This window comes from Chiloscyllium punctatum, chromosome 3, assembly GCF_047496795.1.
Source record: "Chiloscyllium punctatum isolate Juve2018m chromosome 3, sChiPun1.3, whole genome shotgun sequence".
Taxonomy (NCBI): domain Eukaryota; kingdom Metazoa; phylum Chordata; class Chondrichthyes; order Orectolobiformes; family Hemiscylliidae; genus Chiloscyllium; species Chiloscyllium punctatum.
The window spans coordinates 143,131,794-143,158,492 of NC_092741.1; the positions used below are offsets into that span (position 1 = coordinate 143,131,794).

General features: G+C 40.3%; 1 protein-coding gene across 15 annotated transcripts in view; it reads left to right on the forward strand.

Annotated features, from left to right (window-relative positions):
* Positions 1 to 991: 991 nt before the first annotated feature.
* Positions 992 to 26,699, forward strand: part of greb1 (growth regulating estrogen receptor binding 1) — a 314,458-nt gene continuing 288,750 nt past the window's right edge. For 7 of the 15 annotated variants that reach the window (XR_011955202.1, XM_072561922.1, XM_072561929.1 and 4 more), the window contains exons 1-2: positions 1,424 to 1,480; positions 16,506 to 16,640. Coding sequence is in view for 1 of the 15 variants with exons in the window: in XM_072561932.1 (XP_072418033.1) it covers positions 1,063 to 1,089; positions 16,506 to 16,640 (162 nt within the window). In the remaining 14 variants the exon portion in view is untranslated. Of the gene's footprint in view, positions 1,090 to 1,331; positions 1,481 to 16,505; positions 16,641 to 26,699 lie in introns of those variants that run through there. The other 8 variants (XM_072561941.1, XM_072561942.1, XM_072561939.1 and 5 more) reach the window with 6 other exon arrangements.

Genomic DNA, 26,699 nt, shown 5'->3' on the forward strand with positions numbered 1-26,699 from the left:
AGTGCTAACCACTGTGCCACCGTGCCGCCCCACCTCACCTCACCTCATTCCTGCCACATTGACTTTGAAACACACAGACAAGCTTTCATGAGTCTGGTGACTCCATGCTGCTGTGGACAACAGTGCAAGGAATGCTGGTTGCTGTCCTTCACCATCCTTCCTTGAGAAGGCAGCATCAAATTGGTGTGTTGTTTATGTTACATTAATATAATTGCCCTGCAGACATTTTCATGATTTCATTTAACTTCCACATGTTTGTGAAACAGGATGAGATACTCAGTGAAATGCTATCTTCTTATACCATTTTTGATATTTGCATGCCAGAGGTCAGTTTTGCCTGAGCACTATGTCTGGAGCCTCTTGAGAAAGAAGTTTGTGGATTCAAGGCCCACGCTGTAGGCTTGTGTCTGACACATCAGCCCAGTACTCCAGAAATGTTGGTGTTTTGGCTGGGATGTGGAACTAAAATCTGATTGTTCCCTCAAATGAACGTTAGTATACATAACCTTATTTGAGGTCGATCACGAGTGCCCTTGCTAACAACTTATTCTCTGAGCACCTGAGCAAAAGGTAATCCTGTCATCATCTGGTTGAGGGATTGAACTGTGGTTAGATTGCCTGCTGAATTTCCTTGCATTACAACAGTGACTATGTTTCGGAGGCACCTTGTTGGCTGTGAAGAGCTTTGGCATCTCCATCTGTGATGAAGGGCGCTATACAAAAGAAGTAACGTTCTTTCTTTAGCTCAGCTCACACAGGAGAAGGGCAACGCTGTGTACTTTGGCAACAACTGTGCAGAGCGGTAGGAAGAGGGCGCGAGTGTTCTTCCCAAGACACAGTCACACCGAGTTTAAAACATGCAGCTTCCAGCAGCTGGCTCCAACAGTGCAGAGAGTGGCACAAGCATCATATCTCCCAGTTTTTTTAAAAAAACGGTAAAACCTCTATCCTTTAATGAACATTGTTAACATGATATCCTGCGAAACTCAGTCAAATTTATAACATTTTTTCTTCCACCGATCTCCCTTCAGTGCGAGAGCCTTTCAACATTCAAAGCAATAAATGGCAAGAGGTAACCCCGGCCAGCAGGTAGAAATTTCTAAATTATATAAAAAAATACAAAAGGAGCCGAGATTAATTGGTGTTGTGTCTTGAGTAGTGGGTTTTAACAGAGCAGCTTAAAACCGTATCGGTAAGAAGGAAAAGGAGGTGGTCAAATGGAGTGAAGGTCCTGACACCCCCCCTTCCTCATCTCCAATTTACATTCGCTCTCTTCAGGGGGTTGGGGAGGCTCCACCACGTGGATTGCGGGGGGTGGGGGGTATCTACACAGACGGTTCGGCTTGGGTTTGTTTCCCAAGGAGTTTGGCAGCGCTGGGCGGTGAGCGTGTGTTCTCTCACTCCCTTGCTTGGTATTTCCCAGGCACCAGATAACCCGGGACAGACCACACTTGGCCGCTTTGGACCTCCAGCCGCTGCGGTAAGGGGTATTTTTTTTTGTGTGTGTGATCTATTTGTTTCCTCTTCTGCTGCGTGCAGGTAAAGTTTTTTTTGTTTGTCTGTTTGACATGCTGCGAGCCATTCAAGGCAAAATAAAATAGTAGAGCGCTCATTTAGACCGACGCGCTTGTTGGGGCCAGGGTTTAAACACGCTTTGTCTCTGCTTACTTCTGTTGAATCAGTAAGTTCGACCACAGCTTGGAAATGATAGTAGTTGTGGTGAGTGACTTAATGGTGAATGTGTCCTCCCCCCCCATCACCCCGGACACAATAATCAAGATTGAGAACTCGATTTCCCTTCGCAGCAAATTTTTTTTGACATCTCGTGAAATTAACTAACTTTTGAACATGCTGACTGCAGCTATGACAGTGCACTGCAATCTAAAATACTCGCTATCCTCTTCCACCAATTGAAAGAAGCACGTAGTCCTGGAGCATGGGAACTTGCTTGCTTGGGTATCGAGAGCTTCGGTTGTTTTTTTTTTGTTTCTCGTTAAATGTTGGCAAACTGTTACAGACCGAAGTGTTGTTAGTTAGTAGCTATTTGTAAGTAACAGTTGCCACTTGTGTTCTCAACTAACACATCAACAATGAGCATGATCTTTCACAGTTCTATGTCATGACGGGTTACTGAAGAGTGGTGAGGAAATTCAGCATTCTATTGCCATTGTTCTGCTGACTTCTTGCAATTGAAGAATTTCGAGTGTTGCTGGCTCGCCTTTGGAGCAAGCCTCCCTCAGGCGCTGGTTTATCTTACAACTATCGGGAATTGCATGAAGCATGAGTACGCTTGTGAGTTATTGTCGAACGGGCACGACCATTCCCAAATCGATATTGCAGTCCGTTTCCTCCACGTGTTTGCTTTTGCCATTTCGCGAGTGGTCATTAACATTCTGAGAAATACTGCTATTGCGCTTTCCTAAACTCTTCCCTGTGGCACATTTGAATTCTGTATCATAGTGGCATGGACGAAGGTGTTCACTGCTAATCCTCTGCAGAATATTTCGGAGGAGATTGTCACTACCAGTAGTTGCATTGCTTTGTTGATATCACCAGTAAGGTCTGGTGCAACTATATTTCGGTTAGCAACGTTTTAAATGTTTGCACGAGTTTGCAAACCAGTGCAATGTTTGCACTGGCTGCACGAGTTTGCTTTTGTATAAACACATTAAAATGAATTTCTTATGGTATGCATACATTAAAATATATTTTCTTAAAATATTTTGAAAAACAGTGCTAACGCCATGTTAGCACTCAGTAAATTGTTGTAAATAGTTCAGCTTAAATACATGGCTTTGACCAGGATTAATTTCAGCATGGTGATATTGACCATTTGTCTCAGTCTGTGTTAGCAGTTTGTTCAAGAGCTGCCCTCCTGCTGTTTAGTCCCATTTTATTCTGCTTCAGTATTAATTTTTGTTTCCTTTAAAAGATGCATTTAAACTGTTCCCCGTACAAAGCATTTCTTGCTCCAACAACAGGACAGAGATTTCTTTTTCTCTCGTACCTCTGCATTTTTAGTGACAATTTGAGATTAAGAAATTTGTTTAGCCATTCTAACTAGATGCAAGAAAATCTTTGAATTAATCCGAAATAAAACTGTCATGTTTAAAAGCTCTTGAATCTCATTTTAGCCTTCCTTGCTGTTTTGGAAATATTCCCAGTGTTTCAAGTTGTTGAGCAAGAGTTGGTCAATGGGTTCTTCACTATCTTTTGTTTCAGAATAATTTTGTGCATATGATATTCAGATGGATTCTCTAGTCCAAACAATTCCTACTTGGTTATTTTTCCAAGACATATTATAATGAACAAAAGTGAATAAGATATTGAGAGAAGCAGATAGGACCAATTGAAGATGGCTGTGACATGGTATTTCATCAGGTCACTTAATACTGAGTGCACCATAGCAACAGTTACTGTCACGCTGAATACTAAGTATGCTGGTGCTTTCTATTTAAAGTAAATGCTCACAAATCATATCTTTGAAAATAAATAGTAGGCAATGATGCTTTGTTACTGTTGTCCGTGTGAAAATATTAATCTGAGGCTTTTATCTTAACAAAATAGGAATTTGTACTTTGTAGGTATTTTAAATGTAATCTTTAAGTACAATTTGCAATATTTTGGGCTGAACATGGAGTGATTATGTCTAATGGCAAATAGCTCCTGTGCAGCTTCAGCCCACGATTGCATGTAGCTGCAGCAGGCTGTGTCAGCATGTGTATATGCCGCTACCATCATCAGCAAGGGATGAAGGGGCCGAGGAGGTGGAGGCTGCAGTTGATAAAATGGAGCTTCACCTCCTTGGTGGTCTCCTTGACTACTCCTTGTTCAGCATGCTGCTTCCCAGCTCCCTCCAGCTTCTGCACTATCCAGGGCAAGGCTCTATCCAGAACAGGGGGGCTGTGCCTGGAGGCTGGGGCTGCTCACATGCCTGTCCAGTCTTCTCCATTTCTGCCTGTGTTCCCCCTGACTCAGATCCACCTACTCATACAGATGTGACTGTGCCTGATAAAATGGCTGCAGACATGTGGATGGATGAGATATCAGGATGTCAACTGGTCAGAATGTTGTGTTCCTGCACGTACAAGCTCATTTCTCCAATTCACAATAAACACGGTCTGTAGAATACTTCTACCGCTGTTCCTGCCAATGTTTTCCTTTCTGATCTCTTGTGAATATATAGACCTTAGTAAAATATGTTTCCCAAATGTTACTTCCACTCTGATACTTCATCCAAGCTCTTCCTAATGGAGGGCTTTTGCCTGAAACCTCAGCTCTCCTGGTCCTCTGATGCTGCCTGACCTACAGTGCTTTTCCAGCAGTACACTCTCGACTCTAATCTCCAGCATCTGCAGTTTTTACTTTCGCCTACTTCAGTGTTCATTTATTATGTGACTTCCAGAATAATGTCCACAGTAATTCAACTGCAGAGAGATATCACAATTGAACCTCTTCCTGTCCTTCAAAGCTAACACACACAAGCATCGGCGGTCAGAGTAAACTAAATTAACTAGAATTCAGCCATCACCAACTTGAAATTACTGTACTCAGTATAGCCTCGGTTGAACTATTTGTTTGCTGAGTCATTGCCATGTGATAGTTAACTTATTGTACTATTTGTAAAAGCATCTGAAAATTTGACATCTGGGAGGAACATGGTCAATATAACTTCCGTCATACTTTTCTTGCTAAAGATTGCATCTTTGAACTCTGAAATACCCTCATTCTTAAGATTGAGTCACCCAGGTAGCCATTATGGACAGGGGAGCTCTTATTGTGAAATTCTTGCATGTTATAAGTTTCTCCGTGAATGACGATAATAATGGGCTTGTGTGTGATCTACTAAGCCAGATGGACCATTTAGATCCTTGGTTCATGCACTGGCCTTTACTGAGTCATAGAGCTGTTTAGCATAGAAACAGATCCTTCGGTCCAACTTGTCCATATCTTAAATTAATCTAGTCTCAATTGCCAGCATTTGATTCATATCTCTCTAAACTCTTTCTATTCATGTAGCCATCAGATGCTTTTTAAATGTTGTCATTGTACCAGCCTCCACCACTTCCTCTGTCAGCTCCTTCCATACATGTACCACCCCCTGTGTGAAAAATTGTCTCTTAGGTCCCTTTTATATCTTTCCTAAATCATGTTCAACCTATGCCCTCTGGATATGGAATTCTCTACCCACAGAAAAAGGCCTTGGTTATTAATCCTATACATGCCGCTCATGATATTATAAACCTCTATAAGGTCACCCTTTAACCTCTGACACTATAGGGAGAATAGCCTCTGCCTATTCAGAATCTCACTATAGCTCAAACCCTCCACCCCAGCAGCATTCTTGTAAATCTTTTTCTGCACCCTTTCATGTTTAACAACATCTTTCCTTTAGCAGAGAGACCAAATTAACCACGATATTCCAAAAGTGGCTGAATCAATGTGCTGTACAGTTGCAACATGACATCCCACCTCCTATACTATGCACTGACCAATAAAGGCAAATGCCTTCTTCACTATCCTGTCTGTGACTCCACCTTCAAGGAAATATGAACCTGCACCTCAAGGTCTCTTTGGCAATGCTGTCCAGTATTTGATATCAACTGAGGTAGTAGAGGACAATAATAGGCATCAATGTTACTGGGCTCGCAAAGTAAATAAATCCTTTTTGTCTTTTTATTGTAGAACAGTTTTTGGAATCTAAAGGCCTAGGTGAAAGAAAAATCTGGAAACATGAGTTCAAATTCCATCATGATAGGTGGGGAATTCCAAATCTGCAATTTGACTAAATTTGGACTCAAAGTCTGGTATCAGAAATGGTGACCATATGACTTGAGACCGATAGCAATGCAGGTCACTGTTAACTCTTTTCTGACATGATCTGGAAAGTCACTCAGTTGTTAAGAGAATAGCTTACCATTTCCTTCATGAGGATAATTAAGGATGGGCAATAAATGCTGGTCTCGCTGGTAACACCTACATCCTGTGAAAGAATAAAAAGAAGCAATTGTGTCATGACTGGAAAACAACAGCACAGAAGATAAAATTGCATTGAAGTGTGGTAATCTGGCCAATTTAAGGTCAAGCACAAGAAAGTTGTTCAAAAGCCTGGTTTCCACAAATAAGCCACTGTGCTGAATAGCGTACTTAGGTTGTCAGTCCTATCGGAAGAAGAAGATTCTTCTCCCAGGCTCATTCTTACAACCCATAATGATGTTCTCAAATTTCATTGAAAACCAGCAAACTTTGTCTATTTATAACTATGAAACAAAACCAAACCAGCAACTGCAGACTGATTGACGAACTAATAAACTAGCTAACTGGGATTAATTTAGTTTGGGAAACTTGGTTGGCATGAATGAGTTGTATTGAAGGGTCTGTTTCTGTGTTGCATGACTCTTTGAGACTGACTAGCAAAATTAATTCTCTCATGCACCTTGGGTTAATAGAGAAAACACAGAACTTGAGTCAAAACTTCAACTTGCTCTTTGTATTGGCTCCAAAGCAAACTAGCTTCATTTAATTGTCCCAAAATTGATTCACCAGCTCAATAATTAGAATAGTAGCTTTTGCACAGTTTCTGACCAGCTGCAACATTTTACTTTACAGTGAAGCTTGCTTCAGAAGTCATAATCCTTAAGATTTTAAGAGGATGCAAATATGAAGTGTTGGAAAAGGACCTTTTGTTTATAATTCCACCAAGGCAAGGGGACTTGGTCCTGATTTTGCTTCTGCATTTCATGAAGGTTAACAAAACTACAATTGAGTATTGCTGGAAAGAGAGGTGCACTGCTAAAGCGTTTTGCCTGGAATGCATCGTAACAGTTGTAAGAACACCAAATTTCTTTTTACTTCAAAAGAAATGGTGCTGATTGCCAACTTGCTCCTGAATATTTGAGGTGTTGATTTGTAGAATATGTGAGGGAGCTTGTTCTGATAAACTTAATGAAAGCATTAAAAGAAGACTTGTTTCTTTCCCTGCGGATGACTGACTCATCTGTAGTGATTGTAATCAGTTCAGCCAGCTGGACCTCATACAATATGAATTCCCTGGCTGGGGGTGTTAGCCTGATCCAGATAGGGAGCACTGACTGACAGATAAAAAGGTGAGTATCAGAGATTCTGGCGCTCTGATAGCTGACTCTGAAGAGGCCGTATAGAGTCAAGGACTGTTCATGTGCAAATAAAGGGTGACTTGGTGACAGGATACCAGCCTCTGTGCTGTTATTTCAACATCCTCACACTTAACTGCACATAGCTTCTGGAATGAGTAGATAAGCAACACTGCAAGCCTGATTGATGGCCATAAATTAGTTGTCATTTTAGTTTATTTTAGGATTGTTCGGTTAGTGTTGAGAGTGTGGTGCTGGAAAACATGGCAACATCCAAGAAGCAGGAGAATTGACAGTTTGGGCAAAAGCCCTTCATCAGGAAATCTCCTGCTCCTCGGATGCTGCCCGACTTGCTGTGCTTTTCCAGCACCACACTCTTGACCTCTAATCGTCAGCACCTACAGTCCTTACTTTCTGCTCTGTTCGGTAAGTGTTGTCCACTATAGAATCATAGATGTCTAATATTAGATATTACGTCCTGAGTTTCTTAAGCACTATTTAATCTGTACTACCAATTGAGGCATACCTTTGTTTTCTTTGCTAATGACAGTTGGACTTAAAGGCCACATAGAATTATTTTCAGCGCAAAGAAAATCAAGTCTGTAAAGTGAATATTTTTGCGTGAGGCTGTGATTTCCTGATAGGGATTCAGTTGTTAGTGTTCTTTCTCTATGTAACAGGTTTTTGTGATATAAGATTAATTATTGGTTGCTTGAATGTCCATTAAAATCAAAGCTAAATCTGTGACTTTCTAGTGCACTTTGGTTTATGCTGTTTGGGAATTAAAGATTTGCTTGTGTTCTAATGAGCAGAAGACCATGAGAGATAGAAGAAAGCACAACTGCCATGGATAATAGTACCTCTGATGGTCACATGATTATCGGTAACCTTGCATCTTTGTATTTTACTTTGATTTTATGTTAATTGATGGTTGCTTACTTAAAGTGTCATTGAGTCATAGAGATGTACAGCATGGAAACAGACCCTTTGGTCCAACGTGTCCAAGCCGACCAGATATCCTAAATTAATATAGTCCCATTTGCCAGTACTTGGCCCATAATCCCTCTAAACCTTTCCTATTCATATAGTCATCCAGATGCCTTTTAAATGTTGTAATTGTACCAGTCTCTACAACCTCCTTTGGTAGCTCATTCCACACATGTACTGCCCTCTGCATGAAAAAGTTGCCTCCTAGCTCCCTTTTAAATCTTTTACCATCTCACCCTAAACCTATGCCCTTTAGTTTTGGAGTTCCCCACCCCAGGGGCAAACACATGTAATAACCATTGAGATCTTTTTTTGTGACATTAGTCATTGTTGCAGTTATCTGAAAACTTGCTCTTTCATTGTGGATTTTCACTGAAGTCTTTTTGCATTGGTAGTTATTATTTTCCATTTTGTACTTTTTCCGTTGTCCAGAAAACCATTATTGTGGCCGCAACTTATCGGATGAAAGGTCTGCTTTTTGTTCCTCCAGTTGTTATTCCCATAGGGAGCACTATTCCCATAGGAGAGGACATTGTGAAATAACACTGTTATTCCTTGGATATTTTACATTAGAAACACTGTCCATAGAAGAATGGGTATGACACTTGCATAAAGTAATGACTGTAAACATGTCATCACAGTTCCAATGTTTGCATGTACCAAAATAAAGTTAGGATGACATTTTGTCAAGAACTGAAGTACTGCTTTATATTAAATGTTTGCAGCCATGATTTTCAATCTAACATTCATATCATGACCCTATAAGGTACAACTATGTCTAGTTAGTGGCACAGAGAAGGTCATCGTAACCCATTGGTGCTTGGTCAAGGACTAGGATAGGAAAATCAAAAGGAAGAAGAGACTAAACGAATGTTAGTGTTATGAGTGACCTGTTCTTTTAGTAGATGCATTATGACATATCATAAGATGTATTTACTGTTTTGATAGTTACCATATATACTCGTGTGAAGGTCGACCTCATGTAAAAGTCGACTCCTTATTTTTGGCCAAAAAATCTTGTATTTTCCATACATCTCATGTAAAGGTTGACCCTCCAATATCACATCATAAATGTTTTGCAAAGGAAACTGCGTGTTCCCATTAACCCATGTAAATGAAATCACATTCATTCATTCATACTGGTAACTCTACTCATTGCTCTTTGTTTACTATCTTGTTTACCAATTTCATTCATTCATTCATAAATATACTTAGCCCACTTGGTTTACTACAGCACGTTTTGATTCATTCAGACCTGTACTAAGTCTATTGGTACTTATTGCACTTTGTTCACTATACCTGCAAAAGTTAATATTGTTAAAAAGCTAATCATTTTAATTGTGCCCTAATATGTTAATAGAAGTGTGATATATTAGCTACATATATCTTTAATTCTTCGACAAATTTGTTAATGTTGCTGAGGTTCTTTACATGTGAGAGTAAATGGGAGGAAACGGAAGAATTTGGCGAGAAAGTTCAAGACGCTTACATATTCCGATAGTAATCAATGTTTCATTTTAAGTGTACCATTATACCAGGCCATGACAATGCTGAACAGTGTGACTTTGCAGGATTTCAATGAATCTTTGACATGTTAAATTTTTATCCTGGTATGTACAAATAAAATTTCCTAACAGTAATTCAGCCTTGTTTCTTTTGCTTTTACCTGGTAATTACCTTTACCGTAATTCATTGTATTTAACTTCTTTACCCGGGATAAGTTGAGCGATCCAATCAACTTCTGCTAATAATACAGTAATTCGAACTGCAGAATGAATTTCAGCCCCTCAAAACTAGTGCCTGTGTGATAGTCGACCCTATAAATTGAACCTTTAAAGATAATCTAACAAATTTGACTTTTACAGATTATATACAGTGGTTGAAATTCAGTCTAATGTTCTTGCTGGTTTTAAATTAAAATTGTGTTAATATAGTCTCATAGCTCCTTCTTCAATATATTTTGGCTTGGTATTTTCTTTTATGTATTTGCTTCTTACACTAATTGACTGCTTTGAAGTTACAGTTGTTTCTAGGCATGTTGACCTTCCAGTGATTTGAATTAACTTTACCCAAGATCCTAGTTAAGTTATTCTTTTGTTCAGTCTCTCTTGCTTTGCTTTTATTTGTTTCCAATTGAGCATTGTATTGGTATGATGAAGCATACAGTACAGTGCAAATGTTCATTTTCTGCGTTATGTAAATATCATTGTTATTCACTTTTGAGTTAATTCAATAGTCCATGAGTGTGATTTTGCCACACCAATCTTGTTTATTTACGATTCAATATTGAAAATATCAGAGGATTGGGACAACTATGTGCTATCAACCTCAAAGCGTCTCCACAAATAGGTCCAGATTTTATGTTAACAGGGAAATTATGGCATATCCTGTTTTGCTTCCAGAAAGTTGCCCACAAAGATCGAATGATCTCTTTAATGTGAATTCCCTCTTTCGTGAGGCCAATTGAAATCTGGTACCAAGAAAATGGACTCATGTGACGAGCAACAATGCTGTCAGCAAGCAGAGTAGGCCAATCACATTGAAGAATTCTCACAGACTGAAAACCAGGAAGTAAAATATCCTGATTCTCCTTCAATTTGACCATATTGCATAGAGCACAAAATAAAATAGGTAAAAGTAACACCATAATATAGTGGTCATTTTCGTAATAGAGAAATTTGATATTTAAAAAAATGTAAGATTAGTTTTAGAGAACCATAGAAGTTTTACAGCAGTAGCTATGAACTTAGTATGAAGTTTAAATACTCAACTAAGCCATGGGATATGGGCCAGGTGCTGGCAGGTTGGACTAGATTGGGTTGGGATATCTGGTAGGCATAGACGAGTTGGACCGAAGGGTCTGTTTCCATGCTGTACATCTTGATGACTCTATGATGAGTGTAAACGATATTGATTACGATGTCTGTTTTTCAAGAAGTTTTACAGATAGACACATAATATAAAGGAATATCATGAAATGATAAAAGGAGGGAATGAGAAAGTGTATAAGGTATGAGCAGGGAAAGAGTTAAGTTTAGACTTTTGTGAAACAAAAGGTTCAACTAGCATGACTTGGGTCAGATAAGAACTTGCAGTAAATAATGAGGTGCTGGAGGCAAGGGTAGTGGTTAACGAGGTGAAAAAGCATTCATTATATAAAGCCATTAAACAAGATTGAGAAGCATTCAGTATGTAAAGTCAGTTAACAAGGTGAAAAGCATTTATTATGCGAAGCCAGTTAACCAAGAAAAGAACATTAATTGTATAACGCTAGATGACTTAATCTTTACTATTAACACTCACTGATTGTAATGGGCAACTAATCAATATGTACATTGCCTTACCTGGATGCTCCTTCCTGTAAATGACTATATAATTAGAGAAACTGCTGTTCAAGGGAAGACCGAGAACTCATGTCTCTGTGCACATGGGCGATCATTCTCTCTCCCTCCAGGGCCGGGAATAAAGATGAAGGAGGCAAAGCCATACTGTGTCTCTGAGCGTTTTGCTTCGACCGGTATGGGGATGGGGAAATGGGATGACAATATTGGCATAGTTGACAGGATCCAAACGAATAGTTATGATTGGATGGTGTCAGCAATTGCCAAGAACATCAGTGTCTCGAGATGGATGACCCCATAAGGTAAGATTTAACCTTGGTCCCTCTCGATATTCCTGTGTGCTGGAGGCAGTCCCCTCGTTCGATCGCTCCTCGACTAGTAATTAGTTCAGGCAAAAGACACAGTTTCTCAAGTGCGCTGACAAACAGAGGTTTGAGTTCTCTGTGCTATACTGGGGAGGCTGGGGTTAAATTGAGGTTCAAGTCCTCTGAGGTGTATTGGGTTTCGAGTCCCTTGGGTTAAATTGGGGTTCAAGTCCCCTGGGTTTAATTTGAGGGTTGAGTCTTCCCTGCATTATTGAGGTTTGAATCCCTGGGTTAAATTGAGGTTCAGGTTCTCTGCACAGTATTGGAATTTGAGCCCCCTGGGTTAATATGAGGTTCGAATCCTCTGCAATGTATGGAGGGGGTTTAATTGAGGTTCAAGTCCTCCAGGCAGTATTTGTGGGGTGGGGGGGGGTTTAATTGAGGTCCATGTCCTCCACACTGTATTGGGGTTTGAACCCCCTGGTTGATTTGAGGTTCGAGTCCTTCAAGCTTTATTGGGGTTCAAGTTCCCTGGGTTAAATTGAGGTTTAAGTCCTCTGCAAAGTATTGGGGTTTAAACCTCAATTTAACCCAGGGAACTTGAACCCCAATAAAGCTTGAAGGACTTGAACCTCAAATTAATCCAGGGGACTCAAACCCCAATACTTTGAAGAGGACCTTAGTCCCCTGGGTTAATATGGGGTTTGAATCCTCTGCGATGTATTGAGGGGGTTTAATTGAGGTTCAAGTTCTTTGCACAGTTTTGGGGGGGGGGGTTTAATTGAGGTTCAGGCCCTCCATGCAGTGTTGGGGTTCGAGTTCCCTGGCTTAGTTTGAGGTTTGAGTCCTCCGTTCCATATTGGGGTTCAAGTCCTCAGCGCAGTATTGGGGTTTGAGTCCCCTGGGTTTATTTGGGGTTCGAGTCCCCTGGGTTTACTTGGGGTTCGAGTCCCCAAAGTGCTGACAAACAGGGGTTCGAGTTCTCTGTGTTTAAGTGGGATTCGAATCCTTTGTGTTTATTTGAGATTCGAGTCCTCTGTGTTTGATTGCGGTTTGAGCCCCCATGAGAAGCAAAGTGAGAAAGGGGTTAAAGTCCCCTAGTGGCCAAATTTGAGGCTCTGCAAGTCTTTCCTCTGGGAGAAGAGAATGGCTGACACTGTGGTGCCATGTGGTCCTCTGTGAGGGCTTTCTCTTTTTATAAGTGTAATTTCAGTAAGAGGATGCAAAAAAACAAGAAACGCTGAAATTAAGGTTGTGCTAATACTTGGGTTGAAAAAATAAAGTTTCAATGTAAATTGTGCCATGCTCAGTGTCTTTGATGTTTAAAAATTTTGGTTTGTTAAAGTACTGGTTCAGAAAATCCCTTTAAGTAACTGCTTTGCCTCGTTTGAATCAGGATCTCAATTCAATATTTTGTCTGCTATGTAATGAGGAAGATTTTGTTTTTACAATGAAATTGTACAACATTATGTCCTTTTAAAAATGATCAAACTTGAAACCTTAAAACAAATTGATTGAGTGCCTTGAGTGCCTGATTTGTTTGAAATTCTGCAATGCCTTTTGAAAAAAACAATTGGGTCACTGGTCATGCTTTAGCCAGATGAGAGTATTGCATTAAAATATCTTTGCTGCTGCTGTGTTTTTAATGCAGAGTGTTCACAAAAGGAAGAGTGCATTTTGAGCTTGATGTTTTGTTAACTTTCTCTGGAGAATATGAGAACATAGAACACAGAACATTACAGCGCAGTTTAGGCCCTTCAGCCTTCGATGTTGCGCCGCCCTGTCATACTAATCTGAAGCCCATCCCACCTACACTATTCCATGTATGTCCATATGCCTGTCCAATGACGACTTAAATGCATTTAAACTTGGCGAATTTACTACCGATGCAGGCAAAGCATTCCATACCCTTACTACGCTCTCAGTAAAGAAACTACCTCTGACATCTGTCTTATACCTATCTCCCCTCACTTTAAAGTTGTGTTCCCTCATGTTTGCTGTCCCCATACTTGAACTCGGGGCTGAGCTGTTTCAGTTCTGTTCATTATTGCTAAGACTTCATTGGCCCCCTTCATATTGCAAATTCAAAGAATGTTGATCTCTACCAAAGTTCCCACTGTAGTTCTGACTTTTATTTGGGAATTTTCCTTTGGAGAACACATTTTACAATATTCTGCATGTATAAAACTTGATAATGTCATAAATAGTGAACAGAGTAACAGACTTCAAGATGACTGAGAATGCTGAAATAGGCAGACACAATTTAGTGTCGTTAAATGTGTGCCTGTCTTCATACTGATAACCACCTTGGCAAGGAAGGAATGAGAGGGAAAATGCAAAGATAATTTCAGCAGCTGACATCTTCTCTAGAGTTTCTCCATTCATGCCTTCGGACCACCACACACCCCTCCACAACCTCATCCAATGGATTCAATCAGCTCCCCAGTCATAAGCACGAAAAGTGAAGAAATTAACAACAGTGAAGAGGAGGTCAGTATGCTTTTTGCCAGTGGCCTTCCTCGAGACATTAAACCACACAAGCCTTATCTTGTTTTTCTATCATTTAAGGGATATGAAGGTTCATTGATCAAGCTAACATCACAACAGCCAGTTGGCTTTGTTACATTTAATAGCAGAGTGGGAGCAGATGCAGCAAAGAATGCTGCATTCACCTATCCTGCTGCTGCAGCTGCTGCAGTGCACACTCAGATGCGCTGGTAAACTCCATTGGAAGCATCTCCGGAACGGTGGAAGTCTGGTCAGTTTTGTGAAGCATTTAATTGGTCTTATCCAAGAATTCAGATTTCTCCATGGAGTGGTATGCAAGGACAGACTGAATTCTGTTTTCACGCTGGACTTTACTGATGGAGATTTTGGAGAACTGGCTCGTTTCCACTCAACTTGGAGAGGATGGAGTGGTCACTAAGGACCGTGGATTTATGAACTTTACTGGTGAATTATTTTCAACAAGGGAGGATTCTTCAAGTTCTATCTACTGTAACAGACTAGTTTTTTTTGTTATAATTATTGTATGCTGAGCATCAATAACTTGCTTAAATACTGGCTGTCAGAGTCTTATGAAAACCAATAATGCTATTGGTTATCATGAAATGATAAAAGGAGGGAATGAGAAAGTGTATAAGATATAAGAAGGCAGGGAAAGAATTAAGTTTTGAGTTTTATGAAACAAAAGGTTCAACTAGCATAACTTAGATCAAATAAAACTTGCAGTAAACAATGAGGTGCTGGAGGCAAGGGTAGTGACTTAAGGTAAAAAAGCATTCATTTTGTCAAGCCATTTAACAAGATGAAGAAGACTTGTTAACTGACTTCACACACTGAATTCTTCTTCATTTTGTTAAATGGCTTGACATAATGAATGCTTTTGCACCTTGTTAACCCACTACCCTTGCCTCCAACACCTCATTATTTACTGCAAGTTCTTATCTGATCCAAGTCATGCGAGTTGAACCTTTTGTTTGACAAACTCAAAACTTAACTCTTTCTTTACCTGGTCACACTTTCTCAGAATAAATTTTCATAATTTCAATGATTTTCTACTTATTTACAGTATAATGGAATTTCAACAATGTACCCTAAAGAGAAGCTTAGAATCACTGACAGCAACTTCCTGATTTCCATGTTTTACTAACTGTGTACAAACTCCAGAAACATTATCAGTTATGAAGGAACGATAAGCTCGTGCACTGCCTGATAATGTTGCCAATTTGATCTTGCTTCCCATACCAGATGGAGGGAGTGCAATAAAGGTTTACCAAACTGATTCTTGGGATGACCGGTCTGATATATGAAGAAAAACCTAGGCCTATATTCCTTGGAGTTTAGAATATTGATGAGGATCTCACAGAAACCTATAAAATTCTAACAGGAACTAGACAGGGTAAACTCAGGAAGGATGGCTATGACCAGGACTGGGGGTGACAGTCTAAGGCTACAGGGTAGGCCATTTAGAATTGAGATGAAGAGAAATATTGTCTCCCAGAGAGTGGTCTGTGGAATTCTTTACCATAGAATACGAGTGAGACCAAACCATTGAACATTTTCATGAAGGAGTTATATATAATTCTTCGTGTTAAAAGGATCAAAGAATAAGGCAAGAAAATGGGAAAGGTGTAATAAACTGAATGGTCTGCCATGATCATATTAAATGGTAGAGAAGTCTTGCAGGGCAGAATGATCTACTTCTGCTCCTATTTTCTTTGTTCCTAATTTCCAGATTAGTTAGCTCTTGGGACCTATTCCACTTTGATAGCATGAGTTTTTCAGCCATAATCAACAATACTCAGGTAATCAAGAACAACCCCAGGAAAAGAGAGAATGACAACAATAGTCTTGGTATCCGTGAATGATTTTAGAAATTGGGTTTGAGACGATGAGAACATTGGTTATTTAGGCTATGCCAATTACACTTTATAAATTGTAGTCATGAAGGGTAGCTCACAATGTTGATGGAATACAGGCAAAGGAACTGTAATCAAGATGTTGATGAAAAATTATCCAAAGAGTTACCTGAGCAAAGATAGTGGAGACATAATGAAATAGTTTGTTCAAAGCCAAGGATAGAAAATGAGCTGTATTTTGTAAAAATTGGAAATTTAAGAAGAGACAGTGCAGGAGTTATAAAGTTGCAAGGTTGAATGCTGAGGCTGATTTGATGGAAATATTTTACAAGTCAAATTGTTCTTGTACTTCATATATATCAAATATGAGGACTCTGATGAGTTTTATGATTTCTTTAGAATAAAACGGCTGAACCTTCTCGGTTGCTACTTGAAATATTTGGAACCTTTGGAAAACTGTCCAGAACAGAGGCAAGTGCAACAATACAATTAATTCTGCTTTCACCTCATTGGCTTGATAGGATTAAGAACACTGTAAGTATGGATAAGGCTTGAAAACAAATTTAATTTCATTCCCAAAATATTTGTGTTTTACTGCTGAAGGTACACTGAAGGTATCCGCAGAAGTGCTGATGAAATGGTTACTGTTGCCTTTTGGCTATTTTCCCACAACCAAGAGGCCTCTTTTCCTAGTCACAATGCTGACTGAAACCTGCCTATTCTTGGTGGCCTGTGATTTTTCACCATAAGCATTAGGCTCCCTGTCATATCCTACCTACTCTGAGTTGTTTGTCGTTACCTCAAAAATAATTTTCATAGAGTTTTCATATAGAAAAAATAGTTTTCATATGATTAAATATTTGTTGAGTTTATGGCATTTTTTTTCTGGTCAAGGGCTTTAGTGAATTATTTGATTTGTTTCAATGTATATCTTTGTATGCCAGCTTTAGAGATCAGAAAATAAATTAGAGCACGGAGAATGGTGGCTAGTCAGTGGACAGAAAACAAAGTGGGATTAAATGGGTCATTTTCATTGGCAGTCAGTTTGTCTAGTGACCAGATCCTCAATGATCAGTGCTTGGGCCCCAACTATTTACAATATGTATTAATAATTTGGATAGGGGGATTAAATGTGATATTTCCATATCTGCAGCTGGCACAAAACTAGATGGAAGTGTGATTGTGCGGTGGATGCTTGGAGAAGCTAAGTAATTGGGGGAAAATTTGGCAGATGGAAAACCATGTGCGTAAATGTAAGGTTATTCACTTTGGTGGGAAACACAGCAATACAGAACATCTTAAATAGTGTGAGAGACTAGGAGGTGTTGAATGCCAAAGAGAGTTGGGTATCCTTGGTCAAGTCTCTGTAAGTTAACATGCAGATACAGCAAGCAGTTCAGTTAATTCATTTGTTGATCTTCACTCCTGCATTCGAGTCCTTTTTGCATCATAGACAGCACAGAAGAAACCCTTTGGGCAATTGAGTCTTTTTCTCAAAAAATAAACTATGACCTGCACTATTCTCACTTTGCTGTACTAAGCCCATAACCTTGAATGTAATAACATTTCAAGTGTTCAACCAAGTACTTTTTAAAGGTTGTGAGGTTTCCCGCCTCAGCTACCATTCCAGGCAGTGTATTCCAGATTCTCAGTACCCTCTGGGTAAAAACGTTTTTCCTGAAATTCCCTCTAAATCTCTTGCCTTTCACTTCAAAATTATGCTCCCTTGTTATTGACCCTTTGGCTAACACCTTCTTTCTATTCACTTTGTCCATGCTCCTCATAATCGTATACACTTCTATCAGGTCACCCCTCAACTTTCTCTGCTCCAATGAAAATAATCTGAGTTTCAATGGCTGTAAATTGGGAGAGGAGAATGCTCAAACTTTATCATTCAGCAGGCCATTCAGCTCCACACCGCTCCTCCAAAGAGCATCCCATCCAGACCCACCCACTTACCGTATCCATTACCCCTGCATTTCCCATGGCTAAACCAAGTAGCCTACACATCCTGAACACTACGGGCAATTTGGCATGGCCAGTTCACCTAACCTGCACATCTTTGGACGATGGGAGGAAACCAGAGCACCCAGAGCAAATCCACGCAGACACAGGGAGAATGTGAAAACTCCACACAAGCAGTCGCCCAAGGCTGGAATTGATCCTGGGTCCCTGACTCTAAGAAGCAGCAGTGCTAACCACTGCACCACTATGCTGCCAACTATATGCTGGCCTTCATCACAAGAGGATTCAAGTACAGGGATAAGAATATCTTGCTCCAATTATACAAGGGATTGGTGAGGTCACACCTGAAAGTTTGTGTGCATTTTTGGTCTCCTTATCTGAGGAAGGACGTTTTTGCTCCAGAGGGAGCACAGCGAAGGATGACAGGACTGACATATGAGGAGAGATCGAGTCGGTTAGGCTTGTATTCCCTGCAGTTCAGAAGAATGAGAGAGCATCTGACAGAAACCTATAAAATTCTAACAGGACTAAGCAGGTTAGATGCAGGAGGATATTCCCAAACGTGAGGTAGTCCAGAGTCAGATGTCATAGTTTAAGGATAAGGGATCAACCATTTAGGACTAAGATGAGAAATTCCTTTACCCAGAGAGTGGTGAGTGAGTGGAATTCATTATCACAGAAAGTGGGTGAGGCCAAAACATTGTGTTTTTAAGAAGGAGGTAGATACAGTTCTTGTGGCTAAAGAAATTAAGGGATATGACAGGAGAGCAGAATGAGGGTATTGAGCTTGATGACCAGCCATGATCATATTGAATGGAGGAGCAGGCTCGAGGGATTGAATGACCTATCTTGCTCCTATCTTTTTCTGTTTCTATTCAGCATCTCTTCATAGCTGAAATGCTCCATCCCAGGTAACATTCTCTGCATGTCCTCCTGAGCAATCACATCCTTCCTGTGATGTGGTGACCAGAAGTGCACAGACTAGTCGAGGTGTGGCTTAACCAAAGCTCTGCACAGATCCAGTATGACCTCCTTGCTCTTATAATCTATGCCACGTTTGATAAAGGCAAGTGTCTCGTAAGCCTTTTTAACCAACCTGTCCTGCCATCTTCAGTGATCTGTGGGCAAGTACCCCAACGTCCCTGTGTTTCTCTAAGCTTCTGTTGTTCCTTCTTTCAAATTACATCACATTAATTGGGATTATATTCCATCTGCTACTGATATGCCCAAGCGAAAAATCCATTATGTCCTCATGTAACCAAACACCTTCCTTCTCACTGTCAACCACCCAGCCAATCTTTGTGTTATCCACAAACGTACTCATCATTCCCCCGCTCCCGACATTCTCATTTACATTATTTATGAATATCATGAAAAACAAGGACCCAGCACTGATCCATGTGCTACACCACTGCACACTGGGCTCCAGTCACACAAACAGCCTTCAACCGGTGCCCTCAGTCTCCTGCCACAAAGCCAATTTTGGATCCAACTTAACAAGTTACCCTGGATCCCATGAGCTTTTACCTTTTTCATCAGTTTCCCACATAATTCACATCAACTGCTCTACCTTCATACAAACACTTCATCACCTCCTTGAAAAAGTCGACTAGATTTGTTAGGCATGACGTCCCTTTGCCAAAGCCATGCTGACTGTCCCTGATCAATCCTTGACATTCTAAATGGAAATCAATTTTCTCTTCCACTATTTTCTCCAATAGTTTTCCTATCATTGATGTTAGACTCACTGGTCTATAATTCTCTGTTCTATTTCTACCATCCTTCTTGTAAAATGGAACTACATTCACTCATCCCCTGTGACCAGAGTCAATTTTTAAAAATTGGGTCAGAACCCCTGTAATTTCCTCTCATCTCCCACAACAATCTAGGATACAACTGATCCGGACCTGGGGATTTTACCACTTTTAAATCTACCAAAACCTCCAATACCTCCGTGTTTCTTGTATCAATCTGCTGAAGAACGTTGCAGTTAATCGTCCTGAATTCTATACTTGCATCTTCCTTCCCCCAAGTAAAAATAGATGGCTTCAAACGTGGATTCCCCCTTTTGGTCCCTAATAAATCACACTCTTTTCTTTGTATTTTCTTACACTTGATATACTTGTTGAGCACTTTGGGATTCTCCCTAATCTTGCCTGCCAGCATTTTCTCATACCCCCTCTTTGCTCTCCGAATTGCTTTCTTGAGCTCCCCCCCCCCCCCCCCCCCGTACTTCCTATACTCATCTGTTGTGTCGCTCCCTTGGTACCTGTTATAGATAGCTCATTTCCTCTATATCCAATCCTGAATATTCCTATTCATCATCTTCTAAGAAAGATAATAATATGCATGCTGGGAATCTGAAACAAAAGTAGCAAGTACTGGAGAAACTCAGTAGGTCTGGCAACATCTGTAGAGAGAAAAACAGAGTGAGCACTTTGAATCTGATATGACAATTCATCAGGACTGAGAAGATTCTGAAGAAGAATCATATCAGGGTCCAAAAGCCAGACAAAGCCAACTTTTACCTTAAAGGTAGAAATGAAATATTGAGATAAATTATTCTAATCTTTGTTTTGACAAAGAGATAAAACCGAACAGTTTTATTTCCTATTTCATGTTGATTCATTTCTAAATCTCAATAGCCTCACATTTTCAACAGAATGATTTATACAGCGACGTATCAGGCAGAAATTAACAGCAACCTTAATTGCTGAGGTTGTTTAAGAATTGTTAAAAGGCTTTTTTTTTGCTGCACAATAACATAATGGATAACAAAGTCAATAATCTGTGCAATGGAACAAACAGGGGCTCAAACCTGAAAATTATTGAATCGTGAAGGAGCATGAATACTGAATGTACTCATTATCAAATTCCTCTTGCTACTGTTTTGAAAGAAATGTTCTTGATTTCGAGAGAGAAAAGCAGAGTTAACATTTCGAGTTCGGTATTACGCTTCTTCAGAAATGTCTGAAGAACAGTCAGACTAGACTCGGAATGTTGATTCTGTTTCGTCTCTAAATCAAGAACATTGCTTTCAAAACATTTGTAAGAGGAATTTGATAATGAGCGCATTCAGATGCTTCCAGCCAGACCTGCTGAGTTTCTTCAACATTCTCTGTGTTTATTTCAGATTTCCAGCATCCACTGTACTTTGTCTTTATTGTTCATTTGATGTTGGGGACATCATTTGCAGTTTTTCAGATGATGCTAAGATCAATGAGATTGGTTATTGATCAAGTGATCTCAATGTAATTTTGGTGATCAGAATAGTTTGAAGAAGTTGTGACTGTATTCCATGGTGAGTGGTCTAAGGGGAAGTTTGAAGATAATTTTCAAAATCATGAAGGACCTGGACGGAGTAGATTGGGAGAAACTGTTCCCAGTAGTAAAGGATCCAAAACCAAACGGTATGGTTTTGTGAAAGAAGCAAGATGAGAAAACTCTTTCATCACTCGAACAATTGGGTTGGGTTTTGAATAGACTGGCTGGAAGTGTGGTCGAAGCAGGTCATTAGGGACATTCAAGAAGGCATTGAGTGATTGTTCCTGTTTAAGTAATGTGCAGGGTCATGGGATAAGCCGGGAGATTGGCACTAAGTCAAATATTCAGAGAACTGGTGAAGACACAATGGGCTGAATGGCCTCATTGTGCACTGTAATCATTTTGCCATGAGAGACCAGGTTGATGCATGGAAAATGATGTTTAAGTTGATGTGTATTGGATTTTGCATGTGGCTAGGATATTCAAATAGCCTTCAGGGAAAAGTACAAAAAATGGCTTAAGAAAGAAGTTGTTCTAATAGCTGTCTAATGATATGTGACCTACATCATACTGTGGTGTTGGGTATTTTGATCTGACATTTTCTTTTTAAGACTATGTATACTGCTTTGTCCAAGAGTAACCAGACCTCGCCTAGATCTCAGTTATAATACGGTGTCTAGATTTGATCTCCACACATGGTGAGTGATCTTGAGACCTTGGAAAATCTGTAGGATGTTGGTCAATAGAAAAACCTGATGTATACAGCAACCTAGTTATTAAGATAGGTTGGCATTTTACACTTTGGGTAAGTGCAGACTTGGAGTGATCAGATTGAAGTTTGTAAGATACTGAAGGAAATAATAGAATGTTTTCCAGTTGATTTTGTTTCAGTAAAGTAGATTAGGAAGGAACTAAATGTCAAGAGGTGTTCACTTCCAAGAGAATAGGGCAGCTGAGGAATAGGAGCTGGATAGTACAGTGGACAGTGACTTCCTTAGACCCTTCAGATGACATGTTGGACCTACTTCTGTTCAGGGTCATATAACTGTTTTACAAATGGTAAGGGATGTTTCTGGAAATTTAGGGCAGGTGTATTCCCCTGGACTAGTTTTAATTAACTAAATGCTTGAGCAAAAAGTATCAAATATCATTTTTCCAGATTGACTTGAGTGTCTCTTCTACCTTTCCCAGTAGATAAAAAAGGTTTGAAAATGTCTGTAGTGTTATTCAAGTATCCCAATAGTGTGTGACTGACTGTGCTGGATCAAAGGATCTCTAGCTGTCCATCAATGTATATTCATTGTTATTTTAACTTGATGAACCTCTGTGTTTAAATAGTGGAGAGTGTATCTCAATGTAATTGTGTTTGTTTGTTAAAGTTTGGTCCAGTGCAATTGTCATTTGTCAAAGCAAACACTCTCAGTTTGTGGTTTGGGTTGAGTGCTGAAACCAATGTTTGTTTCTTCCATTTTAAACAAACAAGCTAAATAAAATTAGGGCAGTCAGCCTTTAAGTGGTATTGTAATTTAAAAAAATTGAATCATAAAAGAAGCTTAGCCGTTCAAATTCTAATATCAGTTGCAGGGAGGCTATTTATACACCCCAGCAGCTGTGGTATCCACCCACTGTGGCAGTGTTGAAGCATATTGGAAGAGAATGCAAGCTCCCTCTCCAAAGACACCAGGTATGGACTTAAGTACAGATCAGAGGCAGGGAGGCAGTCAGGTGCAACAACCTATTGCACAGCCCATTCCCTGGAGCTGTTAGTGGTTTAGCAGCAGACCCTGATCTGGCTGCCCCACTCCACACCAGAGTCCCAAAACTTGGGAGCATGGGGCTGAAGGACAGCTGAAAGCTTAACAATGCTTCCTTTAAAAAAGAACAAACAAAACAGCATCTGTTGCCCATCACAATTTATATAAATGTGGTCGAAGGATTCCTCAAGGCTGCTAAAATGACATGCAACCTGGGCGGCAATGAACCTGCTGAAGCTGCTGTTGCGCAGGACTGCTTCATGCAATACTCTTCGGTTCAGGTCCCTGATGGTAAGGGGCTGAACTCTCATGTAGTGAGCCCTCCAATGGGGGCCAGACAAAGGGCCACCCTGACACATGCCTCAAAGTGAAGGGACACCATCAAGGGCAGTTCTTTTGCATCTCTTTACAAGCATGGAATCGTACTACAGCTGAAGGACAAGGCAGGCAGTCTCGTCATTCATCTCATAATCGTCATGCTGACAGTACATAGACATGACTTGGAGATGCCGGTGTTGGACTGGGGTGTACAAAGTTAAAAATCACACAACACCAGCTTTATTTGGAAGTACTAGCTTTTGTAACCTTTCACAACCACCTGATGAAGGAGCAGCGCTCCAAAAGCTAGTGCTTCCACATAAACCTGTTGGACTATAACCTGGTGTTGTGTGATTTTTAACTTAGTACACAGGCAGTGTAAATAATGAATAACATGCAGAGAGAACAATGCCTGGCTTTTGGAAAATTCAACTTCTTTGACAGTGGGGTTTGGACCACTGTAGCTAGCTTAGTAGGAATGCTTTCATGATCTAAAAGCTGTGACAGAATACTATGGGGATCTTACCCAGAATTTCCAAATCCAAGTTCCACAGTAATACTCATAGAGCATGGAAACAGACCCTTCAGTCCAACTAGTCTCACCTGCCTGCATTTGGCCCAGAACCCTCCAAACCTTTCCTATTCATGTACTGACCCAAATGACCTTTCAATGATGTAACTGTACCTTCATCCATAAATTTCACTGGCGGTGCTTCCCACACACTAACCACTCTCTGTGTAAAAAAACTTTGCCTCTCATGTCCTTTTTAAATCTTTCTCCTCTCACCTTAACAATATGCCTCAGGTTTAAGCTTCCTCACGGTAGGGAAAAGGCCTTTGCTATCCACCTTCCCCAAGCCCCTCATGATTTTATAAACATCTATAAGATCACTCTCAACCTCCCACATCCCAGTGAAAAAGGTCCCAGCCTATTTAACCTATTTTCATAACTCAAACAATCCGTTCATGGCAACATCCTGGTAAACCTTTTCTGAACCCTCTCCAGTTTAACAGTATCCTCCCTGTAACAGGGCAACCTGAACTGCACGCAATTCAAACATCCCGTACAACTTCAACAGGAAGTCCCAAAACCTATACACAAAGATCTGGGTAATGAAGGCAAGGCTGCCAAATGCCTTCTCAACCACCTTATCTACTTGTGGTGTAGATTTCAAAGAATTATGTTTCTGAACCCATAGTCCCTGTCGTGCTCTGAATTTTACACCATTGTTCTCAGTAATCTCAAAGGTTAATTTCTGTGCAAATTTACAAAATGCCATTCATATTAATCAGTCTCAGAAATCATCGTCCAATTCCTTTTACTGATCAGATGTTGCGAGGTGGTGTTACCCTACTTGGATGGTCAAGGGCAGGGAGCATTATCTCAGATGGGAAGTCATTCGTTTCAGAATGAGATGAGAAAAAAAAATTCCCTGAAGGAAACAAATCTTCATATATTTTATTCCCATAGATTTGAGATGTTTTAGACCTTGATATAAACAATATATTGATGTTCATGCACATATGTAAAACATAATGGCTTACTATTTATCAGAAAAAGTTTGAGAGATGTCTCAGCTGCCATGTGAAATTAAATACTTTGCCCAGCCCCAAGTAGCTAGTCTTTAAAAGGTCTAATTTTATTTGCACCCTTTCTGTAAGGATGCACAATTTTTCAATGTTATCAGGAGTACTATTTACTTTTGTAACATGTTTATGAACATTAATGAAAATACTCCATTAAAAAAAATAGTGGAGTGCCAGATAGTGCCAGGCTGATTGCCTTTAGCCTGTTATGGATTATTGGTTATGATTAAATTAGAAGTGCAAGAGATATAAATTTATGTCAATCAGGTGGAAAATGGGAATGAAAATCCACTCCTAATACAATGAGAAATAACCTGATGCCTTGAAGTGTTTCATAGCTTTTAACTCTAATACTTTTGAATGCCAACTGGTATTGGATTAAGAGATAATTTCGGAGGGACTCAAGATGGCGGTGACCCAGCAAGTCTGAGTCTGTAGTGCTCTGCCGAAGACTCGGGCAAAGTGGGGCACCTGCCTTCACCACATCTATTAATTCATTTAAAATAGTTTTTGCCCAGCACACTTAGTCATTTTGCATCAAACTTGAACAGTTTGGTGCTGTTCTTAAAATGACTCAGGGCAAAAATTCCCGAAGTTCACAACAGGCAGGGACCCCTCCCCACCCCCTCCAGTAGCAGCGGAGACGTCCACAGCCCCCTCAGGGGACTTACCTGCAGCGGCGAGTCTGATCTCCGGGATCAACAAGCTGCAGGAGAGGATTGATGCCTTCATTGAAGAATCCAGGACCAGGTGGGAGTCGTTTTCGGTCATGCTGCAGAAGCACAACCGAGAAATTGAAAAACTCGAACAACGCGTTGGAGGGACGAAGCAACGGGCCTCGGCCTCGGGTCTGGGCTCTCAAGCAGCGAGTCCGGACCTCAATAATTGGGGTCGTCGAAAAAATATTCGGTTGCTGGACCTTCTCGAATGGGAAGAGGAAGGCCAGCTTGCCGTTATTTTGGAGCAATGGCTCCCTGAAATATTAAAGTTGGAGTCCGGATCAAGCCAAATATAGGTGGAGTAGGCCCACCGGGTTGCTATATGCAGGCCCGGGCCGGACCAGTGCCCCCGCCTGGTTCTGTTCCGGCTCCAATGCTATAAAGAGAAGCAGAGTCCTGTGGAAGGATCCCCAGGCCATGATGCCTGGGGTTCCAGAATTATGTTATTCCAGGATTTTTCTCCAACTGTGGTCTGTAAGAGGAGGGCATTCGATGAGGTGAAGAAGTGCCTAAGAGACCTAAATATCCAATATTCCTTGTGTTACCCAGCAACGCTGCGCTTCAGCCATGAAGGATCCATATACAGCTTTGGATCACTGGAGAAAGCTAAAGAATGTTTGGACTCTCTTAAATAGACTGTAAGATTCCAATCATATGGATAGCGATTTTGCTTTGCCCCCCCACCCTGCCCCACCGGTTTACCCCTTCTTTCCTTCTCTATCCCTTTTTTGTTTATTACCTTTTCCGGGGGCAGGGAGGGGGGCTTATTTGTTATTCACTATGTAATTTCTCTTTTTACAGGCTGTGCAGCTTATTTAATTTATGTGGGAGGGGGTTTTGTTTTGTCCTTTTTTTTAGAGCGTGGTTCTCTTCTTCTGTCGTCTGATTTAGTTTTCTAATAATTGCCAGGATTGTAACTTGGTAGTTTTATATATTCATATTTTGCATTATGTTTGCTTAATGCACCTAGTTGTTGGTGTGGTAGG